Source organism: Clinocottus analis, unplaced genomic scaffold, assembly GCF_023055335.1.
Source record: "Clinocottus analis isolate CAN_PGR_092001 unplaced genomic scaffold, fCliAna1.0.p SCAF_30, whole genome shotgun sequence".
In the NCBI taxonomy this organism is placed as follows: Eukaryota; Metazoa; Chordata; class Actinopteri; order Perciformes; family Cottidae; genus Clinocottus; species Clinocottus analis.
The window spans coordinates 2,086,676-2,103,886 of NW_027176043.1; the positions used below are offsets into that span (position 1 = coordinate 2,086,676).

The 17,211-nt window shown below is 48.3% G+C and overlaps 1 protein-coding gene across 1 annotated transcript in view; it reads right to left on the minus strand.

Annotated features, from left to right (window-relative positions):
- Positions 1–15,693, minus strand: part of clmna (calmin a) — a 41,175-nt gene extending 25,482 nt beyond the window's left edge. The window contains exon 1 of the mRNA XM_068595510.1: positions 15,324–15,693. Within this exon, the coding sequence (XP_068451611.1) occupies positions 15,324–15,408 (85 nt within the window). The 5' untranslated portion in view covers positions 15,409–15,693. The remainder of the gene's footprint in view (positions 1–15,323) is intronic.
- Between the last annotated feature and the right edge of the window lie 1,518 nt (positions 15,694–17,211).

Sequence of the window (17,211 nt, forward strand, 5' to 3'; positions counted from 1 at the left end):
GTCAGATTACCACTGATTATATACTCTGTAGTGCTTTAGAAGACATGTAGGGACTCCTCCATTGTTGCACGGTTGACATGTTGACATGAACACCACGCTGCATGTCAGCCGGCATGCACCTTTCATCAGCCCTGCAGTGTGTCATCACAGCAGCTATGTACACGCTGCAGGTCAGACGACACCATGTGAAACACAAAATCTGACCTCTGGGAGAAACTTGGGGTTCGGTGTCTCGCTCGAGAACACTTGGACAAGAGGACCAGGGGTCCTATTCTTTTTTCAAACATGGAAAAATATGCACACTAGAATCCCTGCATGGGGGGTCAACACAACACGCAGCAGCACACCGGTTACACAGGAGTCCCAGCAGTAGCAGTGGAGGTGAAGGCTCCTTGCTGGTCTCCCTTCAGCTCCTCCCTCCTTCCCTTAACATGGTTGCCTGTACCCGGCACAACGTCATGGACTCTGCATGGATGTGTCCCCGCGGCCTGTGAGTGAGGGATGATGACGGTGATGGCGTTTGTGTAAAGTGACCTCAACACACAGTGATGACGGGTTTCAGAGCTCCCGTCTGAACTGTTCCACTGAACTGAGAGCTGATGCATCATGGGATGTCTCCCAGCAGGTTACACCAGCCAAGGCTACCGTTTACCTGAGAAGCTCACACACACCTGGGGACAGGGAACCGGGACAGACAATTAAAGCCCTTTTTAGTGGCACGTTTAAACTGCAGCTCTTCATCTGAAAGGGAGAAAAAACATGAGTGCAGAAAAGCTCACTGCGGAGGTGTGTGAGCGTGTGTGTGTGTGTGTGTGTGTGTGTGTGTGTGTGTGTCGGACACAGAGTATATCTGCAGCTCAGGTTTAACCGGTGGAAAACTGAAAAGCAATCCCATGTGGGTGTTTCTCAGCGCAGTGAAGGCCCCCGGGGGCCACAGGTCAACCTGAGAGCGCCGTCACTTAGAAACTCGGCCTGGTGAGGCTCATGGCTCTCTGTCGACACCGCTGTTAACCCTTTGAGGGCTCATTTAAACATACGTGTACCACCCGGGCCTCTGCTGCTCCATCAGACTGCCTGGCTGGTTATGTACAAGTGCTTTTCAGATAAAGCAGAAACAGCGCCATGTGCTGATGCGGAGAGAGCTCCCCCTCCTCCTCTTCCTCTGATGAAGAGCAGCGTATCGTTGCTTCTCTGAACCGTCTCCTTCAGAGGTTCTCACACAGGTTCTGTGTCTGTCAGGTGGTGTGAAGGTGATACGACCAAACCAGCTGAGCACCAACATAAAGCGCAGCAGTCTGCTCCTCAAAACATTATGACTTCATCTCTCTTTTCTTATTTTACAGTTTTGTTGCCTCAAAACCTCCACCTTACTGTATCTGCCAAAGTTGAAACATAAGCCCCGCCCCGCTGCCATGGGCCTCGTGCCCCTCTTGAATATTTGTCCCGGTGCCAGCAGTGGAACCACCTGCATCTCATAAAGAGCACAAAGAGCGAGCTAACCCCGACTTACATCACCGACGGTTATCTCACAACATAACCACTGACCTTTTAACAATGGACCAGGTATTTTTAGAGGGGAAAAGCTCGGCTTCATGAAAGGAGCACTTTTTAGGCCGGTTCCTGAGCACGTCCAGAAGTAAAGAGAGTGGGAGTTAAAGCTGCTCAAGCAGGAGAATTCAGTTGCATCGCTGGCCAGCAACGTTGAATCCTGATGGTTGAACAGTGTGTGTGCTACTAAATGTAACATTTACATAAAACATATTTCTGTAAAAAATATGGCATTCATCATTTCTCATGGGACATTATGTTTTCTTTATGTTTCCTTGAGTTTAGCATTTTGTCTGTCGCCATCTTGAATTTTTTTGGCGGGATTTTCTGCAACCAACAAATGTAAGTAATGATATTTGGAATGTGGAGGAGTGATGTAGAGACACACACTGCCTGGCCAAAAAGAAAGTCGCCACCAAAAACAAGGTCACACACTAATATTTGGTTGGAGCGCCTTCAGCTTTGATTACAGCATTCGCTGTGGAAATGTTTCCATAAGCTTCTGCAATGGCACAAGATTTATTTCCATCCAGTGTTGCATTAATTTCCCACCAAGATCTTGTATTAATGATGGTAGAGTCTGACCGCTGCAAAGCTTCTGCAGCACATCAGAGACTCTCACTGGGGTTCAGGTCTGGACTCCATGTTGAACATGATGTCTCATGGTCCCTGAACCTCTCTTTCACCATCTGAGCCCCAGGTGGACACTTTGTTTTTGTCCAGGTAGTGTAGCATACAGCTCTGGTAGAGGCGTGTCAATCACCTTGTAGCCCCGCCCCCAAAGCGTCCCTTATGGTCTGTTTGACTCGAACAGACCATAATGTACTAAATGAACATCATGCTGTATAGAAGAAGACTTGAAACTAGAGATTGAGACATAAACTCATGTTTACAATGTTTACTGAGGGAATACATCAAGAGAGAAGTAGAGTCACTTATATAGACTTCTATACAACCAGAGGAGTCGCCCCCTGGTGGTCAGGAGAGAGAATGCAGCTTTAACACATGAAGCATAGACTTCTATACAACCAGAGGAGTCGCCCCCTGGTGTCCAGGAGAGAGAATGCAGCTTTAACACATGAAGCAGAGACTTCTATACAACCAGAGGAGTCTCCCCCTGGTGGTCAGGAGATAGAATGCAGCTTTAACACATGAAGCATAGACTTCTATACAACCAGAGGAGTCGCCTCCTGGTGGTCAGGAGAGAGAATGCAGCTTCAACACATGAAGCAGAGACTTCACTTTTCAGTACCGGACGTTAGCACCTGACTAACATTGTAACCTTTACAAATTCTGTTCATAACATTACAAAATATGCTAAACAAAATGGTTGACACCTTTGAATCAGAGTATGGTATCTTGGCTATGTACTTACAGCCTTTAACCCCATCCAGTGTTCCCTATTAATAGCTTTGATGTTGACTGAATGTTTGCTACCTAGCACTTAGTCACTGGTTGTGTTTGCTAACTACTGACATGAGCCAATAGTAGGGTTACCAGCATGAATGTTCCTGTCAGTCCAGCTGCTGGAGGCAGCTCTGTTCAGCGCTCAGTGATGTTGATCATGGGGAGTATGTTTGATCCACAGCCTCTGCCTTCTGATTTCAATTACTCACTATGACATGAATCAAATACAGACACTTTGACTGTGTCAGAGTTTTCTTTGTCAGAGTTATGTAAGCAGACAGATTCCCTTCATTTTAAAGGCAGCGTAACTGTCCCCATTCTGCTCTCACCTACCTCATGACATATTCTGCTCAGGGCTGTGTCAGTGAGCTCGTTCAAATCACTCCTTCAACAATGGCTGCAGGAACGAGGAAAGCCATGAAGGGACGGTGTGTTGTGAGGGGACTTTGTGATCAGGATACCTTCAACATATCTGAGCGATATTATCCCCTCCAGTGATCTTTCATCGCCTCCTCCACAGAAACCAGGTGCTTACTCATCGTCTGCGTGTTCATCATGTGGCCTGTCAGCCCACACTTCAGCACACCTACGCCGAGGCTCACTGCACTCTTAGTTGCTGCTCAGAGGAGGCATGTTATACAATCGGAATAATGTATTGCAAAACATGCGATTGAGTTGCGGATGGAGCCACTATTGCAGCGACTGCTTTCCATTCATTTCATGCAATGTGTGTTTCAAAATCCACTTTAAGAAGCTTGAGTGGGCCGGAGCACATTTAAGTCAGACTACAGCGCTGACAGCTTCAACATGAGTGACGTTACGAACTCCTGACAGCAACACAGACTCACTCGTAAGGAACTGGTCAAATACAGTTGTTGGTCGGTGTTCCTACTCTCCGCTTCCCTCTCTATTGTCCGCTTCGGTCGCTTCAGGGACAGTGTGTCAGTTTCTACTTTTTACATGCATAGTGCCCTTTCAAAATAAACTTCCAACGTAGGTTTACTTACTTTGTTAGTTTGTATGTGTACTTGGTTAAATTTTGACAAGCAAACTACTCGGTTAGGTTTTTACGATAACATCCCGGCTGGGTCGTAAAAGCGTGTTTGTTACGTTCCATAACTTGGCTCGGAGTAACAAAATGACAGTAAAATAAGTGAATGTAGACTGGGTCTCATATGGGACACAAACAGCGGTCTCATGGTGAAAGTCCTGTGTTCGTATGACCTGTTAACCGCTCATCACACATTGTCAGGGAACAGGACGAAGGACGTTAGCATGACGTTAGCAGTCATGCTAGCAGCTCAGTGAGGCTGAACTAAGACAGCCGACATTCGCTTGCTAACGTACTTACAATGACAAAGCTAACATATTAACAATGACAATGCTAACATACTAACAATGACAATGCTAACGCTTACATTTCTATCATGTCTACCAGCTTGTTCGCATTCCAACAGTTAGTATCAAACATTGGCCAATTAATATTGACTGTAATTCGCTGTTTGAGAATAAATGGATACGGATGGAAAGGAAGGAAGAAAAAAACAACAATGACGAAAAATAAAACTATAATTAGGCAAAACAAGAAACAGAAAAATGTGTCGTCATAAGAGCACAATGAATCAAAAGCTGTATTGACCTCTCGCGAAGACTTTCTCCAAACAGCCTGTCATTAAATCGGTCCACTGAGCTGTTCTGTTGCTTTGACCTCAACCTGAGGAGCCGTCTCTGCTCGTGAGCCTAAAAGGAGGCAGGATTCTGTCTCTCTGCAGCCAAACATCAGCTACTTTGTCTATGCAAATGAAGGCCCCCTGGGAAGTCTGGAACAAAAGGTCTGCTGCAGCGCTTTGCATAGAATCCTGTGAATTCTTCTGTGTGCAGAATGTACGACATGTTTGTTCAGATGTAGCAACCAATCCTTTATAATAACACCTGCACACATTCCTTCTTTGACTGGTGGTTAGTGCTGCGGTCTCTTAGCGCTGTGACATCTTCATCATGAAGCATAGACTTCTATACAACCAGAGGAGTCGCCCCCTGGTGGTCAGGAGAGAGAATGCAGCTTTAACACATGAAGTTTAGACTTCTATACAACCAGAAGAGTCACCCCCCCTGGTGGTCAGGAGAGAGAATGCATCTTTAACACATGAAGCATAGACTTCTATACAACCAGAGGAGTCGCCCCCTGGTGGTCAGGAGAGAGAATGCATCTTTAACACATGAAGCATAGACTTCTATACAACCAGAGGAGTCGCCCCCTGGTGGTCAGGAGAGAGAATGCAGCTTTAACACATGAAGCATAGACTTCTATACAACCAGAGGAGTCGCCCCCTGGTGGTCAGGAGAGAGAATGCAGCTTTAACACATGAAGCATAGACTTCTATACAACCAGAGGAGTCGCCCCCTGGTGGTCAGGAGAGAGAATGCAGCTTTAACACATGAAGCATAGACTTCTATACAACCAGAGGAGTCGCCCCCTGGTGGTCAGGAGAGAGAATGCAGCTTTAACACATGAAGCATAGACTTCTATACAACCAGAGGATTCTCCCCCTGGTGGTCAGGAGAGAGAATGCAGCTTTAACACATGAAGCATAGACTTCTATACAACCAGAGGAGTCGCCCCCTGGTGGTCAGGAGAGAGAATGCAGCTTTAACACATGAAGCATAGACTTCTATACAACCAGAGGAGTCGCCCCCTGGTGGTCAGGAGAGAGAATGCAGCTTTAACACATGAAGCATAGACTTCTATACAACCAGAGGAGTCGCCCCCTGGTGGTCAGGAGAGAGAATGCAGCTTTAACACATGAAGCATAGACTTCTATACAACCAGAGGAGTCGCCCCCTGGTGGATATTACACAGAATGCAGCTTTCAAGACATGAAGCATAGACTTCACTCGTCAGAACCGATGCTTGTCGACTAGTAAATACAGAGTACAAGCGGTCACCACATTCCTGTTATTCCAGCATCTCAGACAGACGCACGCAAGACAAAGACAGCCCTGAAACTCCTGCTGGAAAGCAGCTCCCCGAAGTAGAACCTGTCTTTATTGTGAGCTGGAAGACGGCCTGCTGGTTCCTGCTCAGCTACAACCTCAACGCAGAGAGAGAGAGATGTGCTGGAGAAGAGGAGTTTGTTTTCAAAGGAACAAATTAAAGTAAAATCATAAGTTGGGTGTGAAAACATTCAACAGTGTTTCTAGACCCTGGATTCAGTGTTGAGTTGAGACAACACAATGAGGCCGACAGCTTCATGGATCATCAGTGTGTGTGTGTGTGCGTGTCCGTGTGTGTGTGTGTGTGTGTGTGTGTGTGTGCTACCTCATCACAAATCCCCCTTCCTCTCAGTAAATATGAGCCCTGAAGGTTTTTTTTGCAGAGAAAAGCTTATTTGCTGTAAACCAAGTGGACACCTGAAACCTGTTGAGGAAAAGCTCTGCCTCAGCAACGCCTCAACTCAAGAGAAGACCCCCCTCCCCCCAGACCACCTCTCTCTAACCTCCAGGACCCCGAAAGGGGGCTTGCTGCCTCCTGGACATGTTGGGGCTGCAGCAGCCTCTCAGAGCAGCGAGCAGCACAGGTGCTGAGAGGAGTCAACAGGGGAGAACCGGCCTCATGAGGAACACACCGTTATCGCTACCGCATCTAAGAGCAGATGCAGATATGACTCTACTGCGCAGGACTGGACATGTACACACGGACACACACCTTCACACAGTCTCCAAGACACCAACAACAACACACACACACAGAAAGAGTCTATTTTACACGTGCAATCTAAGGACTCAACAGCAGAAAGATTCTTGTGGTCAGGATAGATTTGATTGCGCAAATATAATAAGTAAATATCATAACTCTCTCATGGCATGCACAGGATTGAGACACAGATATGTTGCCACAGCGTCTTCTCAGTCGGATATAAACACACGGCTCATATTTTCAGATTCAGCATCTCTCTGAATCTGCTGTGGAAGCGTTCAGAAAACAAGACTCCTCCGCATCAAAGTAATCCAAGTTCACCATGGAGAGACTGGCTCCATATTTATTCATATTGCTGTATGGACAGTGTGTTGTGATGGGGGAGGGGCTAAGCTTGTAATGAGGAGCTCTTATGACATTCAGCCAACTCCGTTATCACCGTCCAGCTAATTACTGTCCCCGCTAACATGTCTGGTATTAACTCCGTCCCTGAGGCTTCGTTACATAATATAATATATTTCTGACTCCCCTCAGAGGAGGCTGCAGTCTCATCCTGTGTGAAACCGATTCCTCACAGCTGAGCGCAGCGCGGTGCACTGACAAAGATTTCTTTCCCAACATCTTGGTAAATGCGCTCGTTCTTTTTTTAAACCTCTCCAGGAACCGCAGCGACCCCGTGGCCTCGCAGGGGGAGGAGCCATGCTCCACATGGCGAGGAGGAGGAGGAGGAGGAGGGGTCTACCTGATCTGAACCGGGGCGGTTCAACTGAACTTTACCCCACGTTTCCACTGAAGTCTAAAAGTAAGGGAACCGTGAGAAAACAGTCAGAAAGGAGCAGCTCGACCCACAGCAGAGCCAGACTGCAGGCCGGGTGGGACCAGCAGGGCCTTCAGATTGACACTGTGTGCTGGAGGCCGCAGGGGCAAAGGTCAGGACGGGACACCAGCCGCCTGCCGTCACAAACAGCTGACTTTATCACCCTTTTCTCTGCCGAGAGTCACATAGCGTACGCTTTCCTGATTGTCCCGTTCTACTTTGGTCATTTCCTCCACCTTGAGCTCTTTTTGGAAGATTATTTTTATTTCTTTTCTTCCTGATGTTCTTCATATTCCAGATAAAGGTTGAATATAAAGTTGAGCATGAGTAATAGCAATATGAAATGCAGGCCTCAAGCTACGACGACCTGATGACATCATGAGAGTCACTCAGTCATTTAGTGACTCAAATAGTGTCCACTCTCCGACCAATCACAATCCAGCTTCATTCTATGACATCACTGCTATACAAGTTGTCAGACCTCTTTGCATTTGATTGGACCGCTAAAAAGTGGGCGGGCTTAAGAGTTTAGTGCAATACGGAGCTGCAGAGGACCGTTGGCTCCACACACACCTCCATCACCTCCATCACCTCCATCGCCTGCTGGATCAGGCTGGTGAGGTTCACCTGCCTGCAGCAGCGGCACAGAGGGAAAGGTTCAGATCCTCCTGAAGAGAACCACGTCGCTCTGGAGAGGAACACACTCCTCCTCCCGTCTCCCTCCATGGTGCTCTGGTCGCCACAGCGATCCACCAACGCGGTTTCAACGAGCGGCGTGGGGAGATGACTGGATGACTGTTTCTTTCTGAAAGCAGGATGACTCATCCAACAGAAAAGATGTCAACACACTCTGATACATCTTACATCCAACGAGAGAACAACACAAAGACACAGCAAGAGGAACGCTTCTCATTTCACTGACCGCTTCTTCTCCCAGTGTGTGTGTGTGTGTGTGTGTGTGTGTGTGTGAGCGTGTGTGTGTGAGCGTGTGTTTGTGGGTGTGTGTGTGTGTGAGCGTGTGCGTGTGTATGTGTGTGTGTGTGAGTACGTGTATGCGTGTGTATGTGTGTGTGTGAGTGTGTGTGTATGTGCATGTGTGAGCATGTGTGTGTACATCTATGCGTGTTTGTGTGTGTGTGTGCATGTGTGTGTGTGTATGTGTGTGTGTTAGCGTGTGTGTGTGTGTGTACATCTATGCGTGTTTGTGTGTGTGGGTGTGTACATCTATGCGTGTGTGTGTGTGCGTGTGTGTGTGTGTGTGTGTGTGGGAGGTGTGATGGTGATCAGGACTCCAGTTATACCACAGAGAGCAGCTCCCTCTCATCACGTGTTCTGCAGCAGGTTGCAGATTGCAGATTGCAGGTTGCAGGTTGCAGGTTGCAGGTCGCAGGTTGCAGGTCGCAGGTTGCAGGTTGCAGGTCGCAGGTTGCAGGTTGCTGAGCATCAGACGCTCAGCCCTCAGGTTGTGCCTGAACTTCAGCCGGTTTTCTTATTGTTCTTCTGTCTTCAAGAGGCTGAGAAAAAGCCCGAGTCGACAGGAAGAGCTGGAGCTCAGCGGCAGCATGCAGTGAGAATCTGCATGGAGCTCACACTCCAGCAGAGGCACACAACAGGTTGTGTACCTGCTGCTGCTGCTGCAGGGCTACGCGCACACACGCACACGGACTGATCTGTCATACAGGCCTTGTGCCATGTTAGTGGATGGGTTACGTTAATGGTTCATTCATTTAAATGATCAATATTATTAATGTTGTTTCATTAGCCGGCCTCCTGTCAACTGTCCTATAGCGCACACAATCCAATGTATCCCGTGTGAAAGAAGGAGGGTGCTCGCTGCAAGTGACACCCAGTGCCCACACGGTGACATCAGATGAGCAGGTCCAGAAGCTGGTCATGTGACCGAGGGTACGCGCAAGAGCCAACGGGGAGAGCGCGATGCAAGAACGCAGACCGTCAGCTGTCCTCACCAAAGTCCCTTCTGAGGTCGGAGAACATCGCAGTCACACAGTCCGGTCGGTGTAGTGCTCGTAGTACCAGCAGGACACTAGGAAACACTTCCAAATAAGGCCCATGCTGTAATAAACCAGAATTATTCATGTGGACTGATTCTGACTCAAATCTAGGACAGCGTGTTCTCGTTCCCAACTCCTGGAACAGACGGCTGGTCAGCGTGCCGCTCCGCTAGCCTCCAGAGGCTGCTCACTGCAGGCTCAACACACTCCATACGCAGCTTCACCGAGCCTGAAGCTTCACGCAAGTCATTGGTTAGGTCTAGTTTGGGTTAAAATACGTATGTTTGTTACATAACTGGCGTCCGTCAACTATGTGAGTTAATTAAGGAAACCAGGAAAGTTAAATTAGAAGGATTGAAGTAAAATAAGTCAACGTTGACTCGACAACAGAAGTCTGCTGGTTTGACCTGAAAAAGTCAAAACTAATTTCACCAGATTAAAATCTCAACCGGGCGGAAGTGTCTGGTGGTAAAGAAGACGATATAAATGACTCTACTTCACCACCAGGGGGCGACTCCTCTGGTTGTATAGAAGTCTATGCTTCATGTGTTAAAGCTGCATTCTCTCTCCTGACCACCAGGGGGCGACTCCTCTGGTTGTATAGAAGTCTATGCTTCATGTGTTAAAGCTGCATTCTCTCTCCTGACCACCAGGGGGCGACTCCTCTGGTTGTATAGAAGTCTATGCTTCATGTGTTAAAGCTGCATTCTCTCTCCTGACCACCAGGGGGCGACTCCTCTGGTTGTATAGAAGTCTATATAAGTGACTCTACTTCTCTCTTGATGTATTCCCTCAGTAAACATTGTAAAGATGAGTTTATGTCTCAAGCTCTAGTTTAAAGTCTTCTTCTATACAGCATGATGTTATTTTAGTAATAAAGGTTAAGGAATGTCTCAAATCCACTGAATCAAAAATACTGGGGCTAAAAGAAAACTAAAAACTATGACATTTTGATAAGAACTATAACAAATGTCCTTTGTTATTATCTGTATCTTCTTCGTGCTCTCAGCCAGGACTGCATGGCTCAGTTGCTCTGCTTCTAGAGCAGTGTAGGAGAAGACCACCTAAACCGAGACCAAGTCAGGACCAAGTCTAGAGTGTATGGAGACCTAGACTAGACCCAGACTATGAGGGTTCAGACCCATTGAAGAGTTCCACACTGACAGTGTGGCCCATGTGAGACCAGCAGCCCTCCAGCTGAGCTCAAACATCCCACAGAAGACAAACGTCCTGCAGCGCCTTCGTCGCCACATCTTCTGGGAATCTTGCTGATGTAAAGATCTGAGCAGGTAAATGAGACCAGGAAGTCCAGTGATACCCCCCAGGGTCGAGGTCCAGGAATGCAATCTGTTTGTCTGAGAGCTCATGTGCTCCAGTGCTGGTGAGAAGCATCACGCAGACCTTCCCTTGAAGGTTTGGGGGTTGAAAGACTGAAGCCGAGTTCCCATTCACTATTGTGTGCAACATGGGGAGAGGAAAAGTTGAATAAGACTTCCCAGATGACTGAAAGGACCTGGACCGCTTGTGGAAATAAGCAATTATGAAGTGATGGTTGGTGTTGGAGCCGAATGGGAGCATACTATACTACTACATATGAACACTGGGTGGCGCTGTTCTGTGTTCCTGGGATTATCTATATATGCAGTTAGAACATGATCGACGGTGTTGGACCCTGGAAAGGACCCATGGTTCTGACCGCTTTCACAGCACGGTCATGTTCCAACATCAGATCAGCTGTGGGCATCGAGGGACCATATTCATGTTGTACCACGGCTGAACACAATAAACACATATCACACAACCTGTCTGTGGATCCTTGAAACAATGGAATGAAGGGCATGTGGTTGAGGCCCAGCAACAGCGCGTCAGATCAAAGGGAGCGGCTGATAGACCCAGTGTGGTGGGCGGTGTTGAAACACAAATGCAAACATACTTGCTGGTGAATCAGAAACATTGCAAAATGGCGGAAAAACAAAGTTAACTAAAAAAAAAGAAAGAAAGAAAAGAGATACCATGTGTTATAGCTCAGGGTGATACAGCCCAGGTACAAGGCGTTTCAGAGTTCATTGAGGTGTGTGAGGACGCAGACTGCATGCAGAACTGTCTCAATGATGAATGTGTTGCCGATACAAACAGGTGGGTTTCATCCAATAAAGGACATTTGTGTGAAATTGGGGAGGATCCCGATGAGGCAAAGAGAGCTGCACTGGTCGCTTCACGCAGCAGCTTTAAAGGAAAGCCAAGGAGGACAAGAGACACCGAGCTAGCTGCTTCCACCGCAATGTTGGCGACATTTCAGGCCTCTGAGCGGGAAAGATATATGTATGGCCCCTCAGAGGGTATGGCTTTCTATTTTGAATGGTAAAGAAGGGAATGTATCAACAGCTTAAACCCTGTGGCAAAGGATCACAAGCCGGAAGGAGAAGGAAAGAAGCTAAACGACTTGACAAAATGGCAGATGCCACATGATAACTTCTGTCAGGGGATGTGGGACCAAAGGAAACGGAGCAACGGGTCAAACCTACTTCACAACCGCAACGCAGTTCCAATGAACAACAGCAGGAAACCAATATGTTGGGAAAGCATCGTTTTCAGCATCAACTAACAGCGTCTTAGTTAAAGGACGATGAAAGGCCTTCCACAAACCGAATCAGTCACATGCCGCCTGCAGACACACTGGACATCATGCTCAGGCAAAGTGAAATATCACCTCTGCGACCACGAGATGTTCCCCTATTCGAAGAGGACCCTCGACACTACAAACCTGTATTAAAGCCTTTGAACAGGAAGTGGAGGAAAAGGCAGGAAGAGCAGATTGTTTACATTACTTGGAACAGTTTACAAGAGGACGGCCGCGAGAGCTGGTGCGCAGCTGCCAGCACACGGCTCGGGAGCGTGCCCATGCAGCGGCTGAGGGTCGTCTACAAACCACTTTGGAAACCAGTACGAGATATGCAACATACATGGAAAAGGTTTTGTCCTGGCAAGCAGAAAAGCTGGAGATAGTAAAGCGCTTCAAGCCTACACCTGAAGCGTGTGGTTGCTGCAACGTTCTGCAGGAGCTGCAACGTTCTGCAGGAGCTGCAACGTTCTGCAGGAGCTGCAACGTTCTGCAGGAGCTGCAACGTTCTGCAGGAGCTGCAGCGCGTGCAGGAAGCGGCTGTCAACATGAGAGCCGCTATGTAGAAGTTGCCGTTCAAATTGAGGGAGCAATGGAGGACCACAGCTCATGGGATAATGGAAACCACCAACCACAGAGCTCCCTTCATGGATCTGGTCGCATTCATTGAGCGTTGTGTCTAGATTTTCTTTCTGACCCTCTGTTTGGTGGCACAGTGCATTGAGGCCACAGTAGCCTGGATGGACCGGCCCGAGGAAGCTAGGAAACCGACAGCAGATCACGATCTGGATGCCTTTGCTGAGCCCGAAAACACTCATTGGAGGAATGCGATGATTTCAATGGAAGGAAACACGAAGAAGAACTCAACTTTCTGAGGGAACAGGGAGTTTGCTCTTCATGCGTATGAGTTGGTCACATGAGCCGATATTGCGAAAGACGCTTGTTTTGCAAAGTGTGTGGTAAAACTCATCCCACTGTGCTTCATATCCAAAGACAAACAACAAGATGTTGGAGCATTAGAAGGCCAGGAACAACACTACGCTGCTCCGCGGGGTGTAAATGGATTTCTGTACTGGACTCAACATTTTGTCTCCTTTGTTGTATTTTGTTTGAAGTGTTATGTCTGCCTGCGTTACCAATTAGGGCCCGGTGTGTAGGAGCCACATGGGAGCATGCTGTACTACTAAATATGAACACTGGGTGGCGCTGTTCTGTGTTTCTGGGCTTATCGATATATGCAATTAGAACATGATTGACGGCAGGTGCTGGACCCTGCAAAGGGCTCATGTTTCAAGCAGCATCAGACATCGAGGGACCATATCCATGTTGTACCACGGCTGATTACAATAACCACATATCATACCACACAACCTGTCTGCGGATCCTTGAAACAATCAAATGAACGCCAGGTGATCGAGGCTCGGCGACAGCGCATCAGCCGGATCCGATCCAGAGGGAAAAGCCCCCCAGAAGCCCAACAGGAGGACGGGGACATGTACTGCTCGCCTCTCTCAGGCTTTGGGATGAACTGGGTTAGAGCTTTACAAAGCTTTCATTCTCCACTCATTAAATCAATTACTTCCACTTTAAAGAGCAGTTATTGTGAGTCTTCCTCTAATCTGTGTAAAGCTGTTTGGCAGACCTGCAGCTCTCACAGTCCAGGTCCAGCAGCAGAGCCGGTCCTGCAGCTCACAGGAGTTTTATTATATCATTTTAAATGTGTCCCGTGTGCTACAATAACTCGTTTGTTCCAAAAGCTTTGTCATTACTCTGCAGTCCTGGACACAATATGGTGCATTAACAGTAATGTACTGTATTTCTAAATGAAGCAATCCATTAAACTTTTAACTGACAACATATCCATTCTACATATTTAATACACATATCTAAAAACATGTCAACAAGTATAGAACTCTGGTGATAACAGCTTGGCAAGGCTCCCATCTAAAATAGTTGAATCACTGATGCGTGCTTTTATATTAAACAACATCCCTCCTGCTCAGCTCAGTTATGTAACTCACTTTCCTGGGGTTCATTTCATTGTTTTTGGCTCATATTTGTGTGCATAACTAAAGACCATGTGACATCATGCTAGATATGTCCAGCGGCTGCGTGCGGTGGAGCACAATCTGATGCACAAAGTGTTTCACTGGTCCGCCAACAACACCAGTGAGCATCAGGGTCTGGCTCTGGTCTCAGGAATGACTCCACTGGAGAGGCTGAGTACAGGATATAGTATCAAGGAGGGGGAGGAGTTAGGAAGGAGCCCATCACAGACCATCACCAGCTCCTGCAGGACCTCCACTTGGTGGGGGAGGTCCTGCAAGTCTACAGAGGAGCTGTGAGGTCCTGCAGGTCTATAGAGGAGCTGTGAGGCCCTGCAGGTCTATAGAGGAGCTGTGAGGTTCTGCAGGTCTACATAGGAGCTGTGAGGTCCTGCAGGTCTACAGAGGAGCTGTGAGGTCCTGCAGGTCTATAGAGGAGCTGTGAGGTCCTGCAGGTCTACAGAGGAGCTGTGAGGTCCTGCAGGTCTACAGAGGAGCTGTGAGGTCCTGCAGGTCTACAGAGGAGCTGTGATGAACAGCAGACCACTATCTCAAGCTGCTCCTTGTGTCCCAGACCCTGCAGACCTGGTCTACGTGGTCCATCATCAACTCCGTTGCCCATCTGGCTGATCAATGGAGGTCGTCGTTCCAGCTGTGAGAAGATGTGCTGCTCACGAGAGAACCCAGAGGTTCCTGTTGTTCTTACAGCCTGCTGCTAAACATCAAGTATTTATGATAAACAGGGTTATGGATTACCAGCCATATCAGTTCAGCAGCCCTCGGTTTTTGTTGCGATACATTATTTTGTGCTTTTCTTAAATTTTGGAGACATGTTTTGTCATTTCAGCATAGTTTCTGTTTAGTTTGTAAGTCTTCTTTTTGGATCTTTCTTCTGTGGTTTTTCTTGGTGTGTTTGTTTCTGTGTCAAATCAACCTCCTCCCTGTGTGTGGGCTCCAGTTCACATGATAACTAGATTCACACAGTGCAGGGAGATCCTTCAGGGACCAGGACCCCGCTGCCTGCATGCTGGGCCCTTTAAACACAACGACCCTTCATGAATGGAACACACACACACACCTACACACACGCACGCACGCACACACTAACGTGTGTGGAGCCTCAGCAGAAAGTTTCCCCGCTCGGTCCCGGTGGGTCCCCTCACGTGGCGGGTCCTACCTTGCAGGTTCTGCACTCGGATGTCGCTGATCTGCCCGATGAACTCCTCCCGCTCGAACCAGTCCTCCCACTCGTGTCCAGCCATCTGGAGCCGCGGAGAGTTGCTGCGGGATCCCGGACAGGACGCGCAGAGTCCCTGCTGGAGGAGGAGGAGGAGGAGGAGGAAGAGGAAGAGGAGCTGCTTATTGTCCGGACGCAGACCGAGAGCCACGCGAGCCCGGGGCTCGTGCCGAGGTGAGGCTGCGCGCGGGAGGGTTGTCGCTCTCCGGCGGGACTTCGCTGCTGCTCACTGCGGGTTTTCTCTCCGTCACATCGCGGCGGCGCGATGGAGCTCTGAGGGGAAGCCCGAGGGGAGGAGCGGGGAGCGGGCAGGAAGGAGCCGAGCACCTGGTTGGTATTCCGAGGTGGGATGGAGCTGATCCAGGCCACGCCCCCCCCCCCTCTCTCTCTCTCTCTCTCTCTCTCTCTCTCTCTCTCTCTCTCTCTCTCTCTCTCTCTCTCTCTCTCTCTCTCTCTCTCTCTCTCTCTCTCTCTCTCTCTCTCTCTCTCTCTCTCTCTCTCTCTCTCTCTCTCTCTGCAGCTTCGTAACATTGTTATAAGATATAAATACAGTAAAGTTCAACATGCAAACACAGACTTTGTGATTAGGCTCTTAAAGGGCCAGCGTGTATGCAATACATTATGTATGACTATGTTTCTGTTCGCTCACAATTCCCTGAAACGAAGAAAAAAACGGGTTGTTCAATAGCTGCACATGACCATGATCATCTAATGTGGCACAGAAACATCTATGAGAAGCTCTTCAACTGACACCAATGTGTAAACTCATGTCATCTGTGCTCAAGACATAATAACTCTCTGCATATTTGTATCTTTTCTTCAGCATGAAAATGTCAAAACTGTGAGGACTGTGTTGTGGCTTCACTGGAGGAGGAGGCCTCCTCAGGCTGCATGAGTGATGGAGGCGTCCTCCTCCTGCAGAGCTCTGGCTGTCGGTTCATCCTGCAGGGAGCAGGAGGCCATTGGGCGCTGCCTCTGCTCTGCGTCCCACACGGGAGGCTCACATCACTGCAGCAGGCCGAAGCCTTCAGGCAGACGAGTCCACCTGGAGAGGTGTGTGAGACAGCTTCCAGGTTGATGGTGTGAAACCAGCTCCCCATTAATAGAGGAGTTATTCATGATATTAATAAGTCTGTACAACATCTGACAGCAGAGTTCAAAGGTCAACTCTTCTTCTTCCGTCTCCAGGTTTGTCAAATGGAATCGTCTACTCGGCCGTCAGAGAAGAACGGAGACGCAGAGCGAGCCGAGCTATGAGGTTATGGTTATTAATGTTAATACTCGCTGTGCCGAGTTTGGAAATAACCAAAAGGTTTTGTCTGGACTTTTTCAAGCGGGGTCGTATGAACCCCCCTGTGTTCTGACTCCAGCTGTCTATTCAGCTCCATCTTCTGATTGCCTTCTCAGAGGGGAACCCCAAAAAATAATAATAATAATATTTCTGGGAAGGTTCACGAAATTCCACAAAAAGTCCAGCGACATGTAAAAGTCACTTAGTGTGAGTTGCTTTGGATGAAGAAGCTAAGCACCATGTGCCCGATGTTGCCTCAGTGTAACCCACATGGAGGAGCGCACACACGCTAACACAAGCTAACACACGCTAACACAAGCTAACACAAGCTAACACACTAGCGGGGTTCCTATAAATACAAACAGATGAGAGGGCCGATCGCATGCTGACCCACATTAACCGCCGTGTGGCAGATAGGAGGCTGCTTCTCCTGCTCGGTGCACCCTGCACACACACACACACACACACACACACACACACACACACACACACACACACACACACACACACACACACACACACACACACACACACACA